This window comes from Crocodylus porosus, unplaced genomic scaffold (assembly GCF_001723895.1).
Source record: "Crocodylus porosus isolate Cpor-Errol unplaced genomic scaffold, CroPor_comp1, whole genome shotgun sequence".
Lineage (NCBI taxonomy): Eukaryota > Metazoa > Chordata > Crocodylia > Crocodylidae > Crocodylus > Crocodylus porosus.
The window spans coordinates 36,987,193-36,999,308 of NW_017728912.1; the positions used below are offsets into that span (position 1 = coordinate 36,987,193).

General features: G+C 45.7%; 2 protein-coding genes across 4 annotated transcripts in view; both read left to right on the plus strand.

Annotated features, from left to right (window-relative positions):
- The window catches only part of LOC109309310, a 148,183-nt gene that overhangs the window by 66,100 nt on the left and 69,967 nt on the right, over window positions 1-12,116 (plus strand).
- Window positions 1-12,116, plus strand: part of ALB (albumin) — a 36,705-nt gene that overhangs the window by 15,654 nt on the left and 8,935 nt on the right. For 2 of the 3 annotated variants that reach the window (XM_019534282.1, XM_019534283.1), the window contains 3 exons: window positions 661-790; window positions 1,600-1,814; window positions 10,430-10,562. In XM_019534282.1, the coding sequence (XP_019389827.1) occupies window positions 661-790; window positions 1,600-1,814; window positions 10,430-10,562 (478 nt within the window). The remainder of the gene's footprint in view (window positions 1-660; window positions 791-1,599; window positions 1,815-10,429; window positions 10,563-12,116) is intronic. The other variant, XM_019534284.1, reaches the window with a different exon arrangement.

Below are 12,116 nucleotides of genomic sequence, written 5' to 3' on the forward strand. Positions count from 1 at the left end.
GTGGGGAGCTGCTTCTAGGGCTGGGGCTGGAATCATGGGGTGTTTACAGTACAGCACAGGGCCAGGGGCAGGGATCCAAGGCAGTGGATCCCAGCTCTTCCCCAGCCCCGCACTGTCACCACTCCGAGATTCCAGGCCCCATTACCTGTCTCGGTCCTGGACACTGCTCCCTGCCCACCTGCAGCCCCACCCCAACTGCCCAGCCATGTGCTCTGCCCACATGGGTCCCACCCCCAGCAATGGGTGCAGGGTGGGTGGGCCAGGATTTCCAGGCAGCAGGGTTGGGTCCGGCAGTGGCAACTGAAAGGAGCTGCCACTGCTGGGGCTGCCAGGAAATGGAATCTATCTGTAAGCCAGGCACAATCCCTCCACAGGGCAGATGTAGGCTGTATTTTCCCTACCCCTGTGCTATGCTATCATTATGGTGATCTAGTGTAAGCTACTACCTTAACACAAGATCTTGATTTTATCCAGTTAATACTTCAAGAAGCCCAGTAAGTTAAAATTTATCTACAGTATTTCTGGGGAAGACTGGCAACCTCTCAAAATTATCCAAAATGTGAGTATTTAGGCTGGTCCAAAATGTTAAATGAATTTCAAGTATCCTGTTCATCAATGAGCTCGACAAATATGTTTTCCCATCTTTTTCCTTCATTTGAGGAAACTAGCTCTTCTTAGTCAAAGGTTTCCTAAGGCTCCATTTGAAGAGGTTTACAGAGTTGCAAACAAACTCAAGGGTGTCTACGAAGAGTGCTGTGATGGTAACATGATGCAGTGCATGGATAACAAGGTAGGTTACATATGTACTTTTAAGAATTTACATATTTTTAAGAGAGCTAGGAAGAACCATACTTTTTACTGCCTACTCGCTCAAAGTTCTAGACCTGCACATTTCTTGAAAGAACAGATTGGCATTTAAAGCCTTAAACATTCAAACATATACCTATTAAATGCTATGGAACCAAGTTACACCAGCTTGGTCTATAGCCCTTAGATATCGTTGCAGATTAATTATAATTTGGGATATAATCTGTCTGCCTTTGTTTCTGAAGCTCAAAACTCACCATAATGATTAGGTAAATGAATGGGAAAATGTATATGAGTAATAAAAGCAGTGAGAGACACCCAATGCTTCAAGATGCCTGTCTATGTGGATGTTTTTCCATCTCAAAGACCAGCAATATCCAGAGTTGACTTTCTGTTGCTGTGGGGTTTTTGCCTGTGCTAGTACCTGGCACATCCTGTGTTGGAGAGTGGGGGTAGGCACCGGCAGGGACTGGGTCTTAGGGACTTCTGTCTAACATTAAAGGATGGGGATAACCTCTTCAAGGATGGGCCATGCAGTACGGAGGAGAAGGCTGGGAGCTGCAGGACCCACAGCTCTGGGAGGCTGCAGGACCCACTGCTGGAAGCACGTTTAATGCTTTATTTGCTTAGGCTGCTCTCTGCTGATTGCATCCTCATGATAATCCTCTCTAGTAAATCAGGCATTTCCTTAGAAAATTGATAAGTCAAGCATTGACTTGAGCACTGGAAGAGTTAGGAAAATAAAAGCCCAAAGAAATCCTTTTAAACAATACTGTGTTGTATCTTTTGCAGGCACGGGTTGTAGAATATTTGTGTTCCAAACAAAATGTCTTCTCCAGCAAAATCAAAAAGTGTTGTGAGACAGCGGCGATAGACAAGGGCCAATGTGTTGTTGAGGCAGGCCGTGATGACAAACCTGAAGACTTGCCCCTGATAGCTGGGAAGTACATACAAGATCCAGATGTGTGCAACCACTTTGCGGCAGGTCATGATAAATTTCTGGCAGAGTACGTAATGCAAATGTTGCATGTTCTTGTATTTCATGTTAGTTGGTGCAAGTACACAAACAGTCAGACTGGCACACAATACGTAAAATAATATAATCTGCCAAAATTAAGGGCCTAATCTTCTGCTAGTGTAAATCTGGTATCCTCTTTAGAGTGATGTCATTTTACAGCAGTGGAAAATCTGGCCTTTAGAGTATATCCTAGAGGGTTTTTTTTAGTCCTATCTGTTAAAAGGCCACCATGTCCCCTATGTTGTTTCATCCAGTTTCCTACGGTCTAATTATCATATTAAGTGACTCTTCATTGGAGACAGCCTTGAAACCGAAGTAAAATCCAGGCATATTGCATCCACTACTTTCCCCCCCATTCACAGAGCTTAGTATTTTATCATAGAAGGAAATCCAGTTGATCAGGTATGGGTTGTTCTTAATGGATCCATACTAGCTATTCCTGATCATCTTGTTTCCCTCTCTTTAAAAATAAATTTCCTAAGATCAAAGGAAAGTAGGGCTGGAAGGGGCCTCACTAAGTCATCTAGCCTAGGCCCCTGCCCAAGGCAGGATCATCCTTGGTTAAAGCATCCCAGGTAAGTGTATGTCTAACCTGCTCCTGAAAACTTCCAAGCATGGAGATTTCACAATTACTCTAGGTAGCCTGTTCCAATGCTTGACCACCCACAGAGTCAGAAAGTTCCTCCTAACCTCCAATCTAAATTTACCCTGCTGAAGCTTGAGGCCATTGCTCTTAGTTATGTCCCCTACAGTCGTGGAAAAGAGCCAATTTCCATCCTCTCTGTAATTGCCTTCAGGTATTTGAGGACTGTTATCAAATCCCTCCTCCTTAATGACCTTTTCTATGATCTTCCAAGCGGGGTTGTGCTCTCCCTTACCCTGGATGTCTTTAAGAGGAGACCGGACAAGCACCTGGCTGGAGTCATCTGACCCCAAGTGCTCTTTCTTGCCCAGGGCAGGGGATTGGACTCGATGGTCTACTGAAGTCCCTTCTGACCCTAAAAATCTATGAAATCTATGAAATCTATTAAATCTTTCCAGGTATCAAGGTCAGATTAATTGTTCTGTAATTTCACAGATTCCCCTTCTTGAGTTTCTTAAAGATGAACAGTATATTTGACCTTTTCAAATTGTCTGGCACCTTCCTTGACTTCCATGAATTCGTAAAGATAATAGCCAAAGGCTCTGAAATTGCCTTAGCCAAGTCCTTGAATACTCTGGGATGCATATCATCTGGCTCTGTTGACTTGAAAACAACTATCTTTTCTAAGTAATCCCTAATCTGTTCTTTAGCATGGCATCAAGATGTGCCTGCTGCCTTAAAGGGCAGAAGCAGCCTGGCCAGGCTGCTCAGAGGGCTAGGCAGAACCCCACAGCTGCAGGTTACCTGAGCAACAGCCTAAAAGGGTAATTGGCCAGCACCTGAAGCCAGTCAGGTGACTGGGAGGGGACAGGGCACTGTGGATATATAAACCCAGGGCTGGAGCTAATAGGGGCTCTCTCGTGCTCTAGCAACTGCCAAGGAAAGGAGCCCTAAGCTACCTGAGACTAGGTGCTGCCTACTTTGCTGCCTACAAGTACAGTGAGGTTTCAGGAGCCTAAGATACTTAAGGCTAAGAGACATGGTCCTAAGGGGAGAAGTTTTACCCTCTTAAAGAGACAAGCCAGTCTCCATTAGTGTTGTTATGTTGTGGCCCAGGGGGTTGTATTGGTGTTATGGTTTATACTAGAGGACTGGGATGAGGCTGTAAGGGGAGCTTTGGAGGTCTCATTAGTGCTTGGAGAAAAGGGCACAGGATCTGGGCAAAGCCCAGTGATGGGTGCATAGAACTAGGAACCAGAGAAAGGGAGACATGGAGCTGGGTGTCAGAGGAGGCGCAGAGCTAGGTGCCAGAGGGGGAGGCACAGAACCGGGCACCAGAGAGAGAGGTGCAGAAAGAGAGACATGGAGCTGGGTGCTGGGGATAGGCACAGAGAGCCAGAAAGAGAAAGGTGCAGAGTCAGGCACCAGGGAGAGAAGCATAGAAAGTCAGGCAGCTGTGAATTCAGTGCCTGAGTGGTGTAGAGACACAGGAGCTGGAGGGCTCTGTGCCAAGAGGGCACACAGAGTTGATAACAACAGTGTAACGTCTGCAATGGATGCGACACGATAAGGGAAGGTTAGAGTCATTCATAAGCCCCTAGACATTGGGGCATTAAAAGGGCAGCTTCCCTCCTTTATTGTAGCTAGTATCTTAACAGCAAGGCATGGCAGGAAAGACTGGGCAGACTGCCCTAGATAGGTGGGCGGGTCGGTACTGAGACTACTACTACTTAGTACTGGTAACCAATTTTAGTTGTGAAGACCAAAGTAAATGATGCATTAAATACTTCCGCCTTCTTCACATCATATATACATACTCTATGTTTAGTAAAAGACTTAAACTTTCCTTGGCCTTTTTTCTACTCCCTCACATCCTTGTAGAATGATTTTGGCTGCATTTTGTGTCCCTTGCTAGTTACATCTCCATTTGTGCCCTGCCCTTCCTGATTTTGTTCCTGTTTGCTTGGGTTATGCTTTTATATCCCTTCCTTGTAACATGGTCAAGTTTCCACCTTTTGTACAATACTTCTTCGAGTTTCAGTTCATTGGAGAGGTCACCATTTAGCAAGGCCAATATCTTGCTGCATTTCCCATCCATTCTTTGCACTGAGATAGCCTGCTATTGTGTCCTTAATATGGCCTCCTTAAAGTACAACCAGTTCTTTTGGACTCGTCTTCCCCTCATACTTGCCTCCCAGGAGATCCTGTCCACCAGTCACCTGAGTTTGTTAAAGGTTACTTTCTTGAATTCCAGTGGGTGTGTACAGAAGTGCTCCATGCAAGTTTTACAGCATTATGATACAGAGCAGTTTTTTATAGCACTATAAAGTTACAGTGTTCTTAAACATGACAGAAGTGCAGTGTTTGGTTGGGGGGAGTGGGGACAGGGGCTCTGAACCTCCCAGCACTTTCCAGGTTAGGAGGAAGGGGATGCTCTGAAGCTTCTTGGGGCTTCTTTACTGGTCAGAAATTTGACTAGTGTACAGAAGCTATTCAGCACACTGTAGGTTGCTGAAGTGTTGTAAAATATAGCACTTAAAATGTAATACCTCATTTAACAAGAGTTAATTTAAAGTGCTGTACCCATTTTAAAGTGATGTAAAACTGTGCATTTCTGTTAAGTCATGGCAATCAAGCACTTTCATAGATGTCATAGACACTACGGCTGGAAGGGACCTCAGGATGTCATTGAGTCCATCCCCCTGCCCTAGGGGAAGGAAGTAATCTGGGGTCAAAGGATCCCAGCAGGATAAATGTCCAAATGTCTCTTAAAGGAGTCCAGAGTAGGTGCTTGCACCACCTCTGGCGGCAGTCTGTTCCAGGCCTTTGGGGCTCAAACAGTAAAGAAGTTCTTCCTTATGTCCAGACTGAAATGGTCTTGGAGGAGTTTGTGACCGTTTGACCTTGTCATCCCTTGGGGTGCTCTGGTGAATAGGTGTTCTCTGAGGTCCTGATGTACCTGATATACTTATAGGTAGCCACCAGGACCCCCTGAGTCTGCACTTTTCCAAGCTGAAGAGTCCCATGGCTCTGAGCCTCTCATCATAAGGCCTTGTCTCTGTCCTCTGAGCATGCACGTGGCTCTCCTCTAGACTCTTTCAAGCTTCCCCACATCCTTTTTAAATTGTGGAGCCCAGAAGATGCAGTACTCCAGCTGCGGCCTCACCAAGGCTGAGTACAGTGGGAGGATGACATCCTGGGATTTGCTTGAGAAGCATCTATGGATGCAAGCCAGAGTTTTGCTCACTTTAACAGCTGCGACATGACATTGGTGGCTCATATTCATCTTGTGGTCAATCATGACCTGCCAAGTCCCTTTCGACTGTGGTGCTAGCAAGCATAGCACTGCCAAGCCGATAAGCATGCTGTAGGGTTTTTTTTGCCTAAGGTGGAGTACCTTGCATTTTTCGATGTTGAACTTTTTGTCCGCCCATTTACTGAGCCTATCTAGATCATCTTGGATCACCATCCTATTCTCAGGTGTGGATGGTCTATGCCAAAGTTTGGTGTCATCAGCAAACTTGGCCAGTCCACTTCTGATACCAATGTCTACATCATTAATAAAGATGTTAAAGAGTCCAGAGCCTTGGGGGACCTCACGGGTCATGGTGCACCATGATTTACTTCTGTCTATTACCACTCTCTGGGTCCGACTTTGGAGCCAGTTCCTCAGCCATCAGACTGTGATGTAGCCAAGGCTGCAGCTGGCCAATTTTTCCATAATGAGATCATAGGACACCAGATAGAAGGATTTTTTTTTAATCAAGATATATGACATCAATCTCTTCTCCCTTGTCCAGGTGATATGTCACCTGGTCATAGAAGGAGATGAGATTGGTGAGGCAAGACCTACCCACAACAAACCCATGCTGGCTATCCCTCAGGATGTTGCCATCAGCCAGCTTGTTAAGAATAGTCTCTTTGATAATTTTTTCCAAGATCTTCCTTGGGATAGAGGTCAGGCTGATAGGCTTGTAGTTCCCCGGATCTACTTTCCCCCCTTTCTTGAAGATAGGCACCACATTGGCCTTCTCCCAATCTTTGGGCACTTCACCAGAGCACCAGGAGTTGTCAAAGCTCCATGCCAGTGGCTGAACTATGATGCCTGCTAGTTCCTTAAGTACCCTGGGGTGTAAACTGTCAGGGCTAGCTGACTTGGAGGTGTCCAGCCTCTCAAGGAGTTCTTTCACATGGTCAACATTGATGTAGGGTAACAATTCTCCTTCACCTTGGCCACCCTAGACCATACTGAGCAGGGCTGTCCCCTGGGGCTGGTGAAAAAATGATGCAAAATACCCATTAAGCAGGTTGACTTTTTCCTGGGTGGTGGTTGTCAACTGTCCCATTTGGTTTAGCAGGGGTGCAGTATTACCATTGCTTCTCCTCTGGCTCCCTACCTATCTAAAAAAGGACTTTTTATTGTCTTTGATATGTGTAGCCAGTTGGAGTTCAGTCGCAGCCTTAGTTTTCTTCGTTTGCTCCCTATGGGTCTGGACCGGTGCAGAATACTCCTCCTTTGAGATGGTTCCAGTCTTCCATCCTTAATTGGTCTTCCTTTTTTGACGCAGGAGGTCCACAAGTTCCCTGCAGAGCTGAGGAGGCTGCTGTGCCCTTTTGCTGCCTTTCTTTTGAGATGGGATAGACACTGCTTGTGAATCCAGGATTGCTCCCTTGAGGAGCAACCACTCACCACTGAACTCCCTTCTCCTTCAGGTCATGATCCCTTAGGGCCTTGCCAACAAGCCTCCAGAACTTGTCAAAGTCAGCTTTCCTGAAGTCAAGGACTTCAGCATTGCTGACTGACTTGCCAGCTTTATGGTGGATAGTGAAAGTGATCAGCTCATGGTCAGCTTCCTTTCGACAATTAGGTCACTGACTAGATCATCCCCCATTTTCAGTACCTGGTCAAGCAGTGCTTAGCCTTTTTTCGATCCATAGACTTCTTGAATCAGATAGAGCTCATCCATGCATGTAAAGAAGCTTTGTGACCATTCGGATTTGGCTGAGTGCTGTTCCAGTGAGATGTCTGGGTACTTGAAGTCTCCCATGACAACCATGCACCAGGAGTGTGCAGCCCCAGCCAGTTCCCTGGAGAATTCCTGGTTGAGCTCTCAGTCCTGATTAGGAGGTCTGTAGTAGATTCCTACCATTGTGTCCCCTGTGCCATGTTCACCATGGATTTTAGCCCAGAGAGTCTCCAGTTGTCCACCCTTGATGCCAGTGTCAGCTTGCAGGGGTGTGTGGCTTTCCTTGACATAGAGAGCTACACCCCTGCCCCTTTTTTTCTACACAATCTCTCTTGTACAAGGTATAGCCATCTATACCTGTGGCCCAGTTACAGGTGGAGTCACCAGATCTCCATTATCCCTATGAGATTGTAGTCATTCTTGCTTAACAGGAGGACCAGTTCCTCCTGTTTATTCCCCAAGCTCCTGGCATTGGTGTACAGGCATGTAAGTGTCCTGTTGGAGGTCCTAATCCTCCCTACACATCATTTTGGCACTGGGGTAGGGGTGGGTTCCCTTGAGTGCCTTAGCCTACTGGATTTGCAGAAGTTGCCCAGTGGGCTTGCTGCAGCGGTAATCCCCCCATCCCCTGGCAGGCTTAGTTAAAATCCCAGTCAAGCGGGTCAGCCATTCTGGCTGAGAAGAGCCTCCTCCCCAGTGAAGTGTGGTGGTGGGCCATCTCTTCGCAGCAGACCACTGCCTCTCTCACCAAAGAGCGGACTGTGATCATGGAAGCCAAAGCCTTCACAATGACACCAGCACTGCAGTCTTTGGTTAACTACCTCGATTCTCCTCTCCCTCCTCAACCCATAACCCAAAACTGGGAGGATCGAAGAAAACACCACTTGTTCCCCGAATCCCCTAATCTCTGCTCCCAAAGCCCTGTAGCCTCTCATGACCTGGCTGGGATTGCTCTGAGCCATGTCATTCGTGCCCATATGGATAAGGAGCCTAGGGTAGTGGTTGATGGGCTAGATGAGCTTTGGGATCCTCTCAGCTACATCCTGGTTATGGGCTCCTGGGAGGCAGCAGACCTCCTGGGCTAAGGGGTCGGGGCAGCAGATCGTGCCCTCAATCCCCTTCAGGAGGGAGTCTCCCACAATGACCACTCTACATATGGCCTTAGGGAGAGCAGGGATGTTAGCTGTGAATGAGCCTCCTTGCCTGCAGGAGCTGGCAGCTCTGCAGGTTCTACTGGGGCTGCAAGAGGTTTGTAGCTGTTGGAAAGCTCCAGAGGGGAAGGGACCCTGGTGCATCAGGCCTTGGGGCCACTGACTACCTTGGTCCAACCCCTGGCAGGACAATATGGGAGATCCTGGAGTCCTCCCTTGTCCTGGAAGGTGACCTTGGTCTACCCTCAGCCTAAAGGGGGTGAAGGGCCTGGCAGTAGGAGCTTGTCTCCTGCTTACCATCCCTGATGGCATGCAGTCTCTGGACTGCAGCCTGGAGCTCCTCCATCTGCCACCCCAGAGACTCCAAAGTGGAGCAGACCTTGCAAGGGGAGGTGGGTATGCTCCTTGTCCCATGTTCCTGGAAAGGTTCCAGAGGCTCTGTCTGCATGGAGCCCAGAACCATGGATTACGTCTGGGTGGAAACCTCAGAAGTACCAGAGAGGAAGGCCTCAGAGCAGGCCTTCCACTATTTTAAATGGTGAAAAAGCAACTTCTGTACACACCCAATGGCTCTATTCTGCTGCTGTCCTTCCTTCCTTTCCTTAGTGTCCTGATCTCTATTTTATGGTCATTGTCCCCTAATTGCCTTTCATGTTCACATTCTCAACCAGTTTCTCCTTATTTGTGAGCAGTCAATTAAGATGAGCTTCTTGCCTACTTGGCCTATGTACCATCTATATGAAAGTTGTCCTTGACACAGTCCAAGATCTTGGTGGACTGTCTGTCCTTTGTTGTGTTTTTCCTCAAGCTGATGTCACAGTAATTGTAGTCTCCATTGATCACCAGGTCCTGTGGTTTAAATGCTTCTGTGGTTTAAATGCTTCTGTTAGTTACTAGGAAAAACACTCATTCAGTTCTTTCACCTGGTTTGTCTATAGCAGACACCTACCATGATATCATTCCCTCTTAACTTGATCCACAGGTCTTCAACAGGCCTTCTTCCTGTTTCTTACCAGATATCAGAACAAGTGTATGTTTCTTTTATATAGAGAACAGCACCATGTCCTTTTGTCCACATCTGTCTTTCCTGAAAGAGTTATATTTCTCTATGACAGTACTCCAGGCATTTAAACTTCCCCAACCAATTCCAGTTATGCCATACTTCCATGATTATACTAGAACTTCCATTATTCCCGCTTATTCCCCATGCTGCTCACATTATCAGTATATAAACATCTTAGCTAACTGGCCAATTGTCTTCATTTCTCTGGAATACCTTGTTAAAGATCCCCTTATTGACTCCTTTTATTTGGCTTTTATCTAAGTCAGCTAGCCTTTTCCTTACCTCTGGGCTTTTATCTCTGTCCCACATTGAACCTAATTTAAAGCCTTCCTCACTAGGTTAGCTAGCTTGTGCACAAATATGGCCTTTTTCCTCATCATCAGGTGGATCCCATCTCTTCCCAGAAGTCCATCTTCTTTGAATACCATCCTTGGGTCAGAGAATCCAAAGTCCTGCTGGGAATACCATGTAGGCAACCATGCTTTTATCTCCAGAAGCATCTGTGTCTAGCAGGGTTTTTACCTTTAATGAAAAGGAATGTTGATGAAATAACCTAGCTCCTCTTTTCTTCACTTTGTTCCCCCAATTCTGTCATCACTTCTTATGTTGTTGAGAGATGAAGCAAATCTATGACATCCCTGGCTGTTGTCCCTCCAGCAGCTGACATGTTGATAGGGACTATATAATGCTAATGTTCTACTAAAACAACAAAGCACATTTCAAGCCTGGTGCTAAAAAAGTGGTTCTGTATTGTCAGTTCTTCTGGTCATATTCATCATTAGAGAAACCAGGTTTACTTTATTCATGAACTCAAATGCTGGCTTGTTTCATGTGTTACAGGTTTCTCTATGAATATTCAAGAAGGCACCAAGAATTCTCTACTGAGATGCTTCTGAGGATTGCTAAGGGATATGAAGATGTCCTGGAAAAGTGCTGCAAAAATGAAAACCCTTCTGAATGTTATGGAAAAGTGGTAGGTATCAGTATTTCTTCAAATACAGTATTATAAATGGAGCATTGAGATTTGCTGAGATTCTTTCATATGGTTTTAGAAGCAAGAGCTATTGTCACAAGTTTAATTCCAAATTACCCAATCAGACCCATGCCCTGCTGGACTCCAGGATGTCACCCTCAAGCTTGTATCTGGGGCAGGATGTTATTATGTGCTCCATGGTTTGGTCAGGGTTTCCACAGTCACAGTCAGGCAAGGTTTTTAGGTGCCACTTTTACATCAGGTGGCCATACCAGCAATGTCCAGTGTGTATTCTATTAAGGGTTGTCCACATACTCTGTGGGAGGTTGAAGCCTAGTTGTTGCATTGTTAGGTCAGAGACAAGGTGTTCCTTTGGGAAACGGTTTTCTGCCCATGCTTTCCTCCAAGATCCTTCAGTGTTGTGGTATAGAGCATGCTCAGTTCATGTCCAAAAAAGGTTTTTGTGAAATCATGTGACAAGTTGGGACATCTTGAAGGTCTCTCTGGATGGGAAGGTCCGGATTACTATCAATATGCATTATTTCTCTGTATGTTGCTGCATCCCGTTGAATAGAAGGAGGAGTAATGTTTGAAAGTACTGGTAGTCACTGCACTGGAGTTGATATCAAAGTTACAGAAATAGTCCTCATTACTGAGTAGATTTATGTGTCTATGTGTTTGGTATGCCAACTTGAGACCCAGATAGGTGCACAGTACTCAGCTGTTGAGAAGACCAGAGCTATGGTAGAAATGCAGAGGAGGACCAATCAACCTTGCTGAGCTATGGGGAATGAAGTAGGATCAGAATTCTGAATAGATTCCAGTTCTAAAGAATTTATTGTAGGTTAATCTATTGGAGAAGCTAGTATTCCCATGGAAGAGGCACCAATTCCATCTTCATCATTCAGGATAAAGGCCTGTGGCTGCCTAGAAGGAGAAAACAATTGGAATAGATCTATAGGTGTGTCCTTCCTAACCCAAGATGTATAAAATAATGTGATGGTCATAGTCAGATTCCTAATGGACATATATCCACATCACTGAAACTATCTTAGAGAGACACCTGGGCCAATAGCTTCAGCAGAGGCCAAACATTCACTGAGCTTGGGGCAAGAATTATCCCACTGACCTCGTTGTTCTGGAGTTAGGGACAAACGTGAAGAAACTTGCATTGCCACTAATTGTGTTGGACTGGGGATGAAGAGAAAGCATAATTTTCATATCTAATAAACCTATGTTTAGAAGCACTAAAGTGGGAAGATGGGCATCTTATATATAGTAAATCAAATGGATTTTCCTGTTTATCCAGAACATCAACATCTTAACTATAATTTAAAAATTCTGATGTGGTTATTGAAAATATTGTGCTGACACATGGAGGACCCAGGAGGGATCAGAACTCATGTGTATGGGGTCCTGTACAAATATCTATAACATGCAGTCTAACTGGTAGGGATTTCATAGATTTCATAGACATCAGGGCTGGAAGGGACCTCGGAAGATCATCGAGTCCAGCCCCCCGCCCAAAGGGCAGGAAGTCAGCTGGGGTCATAG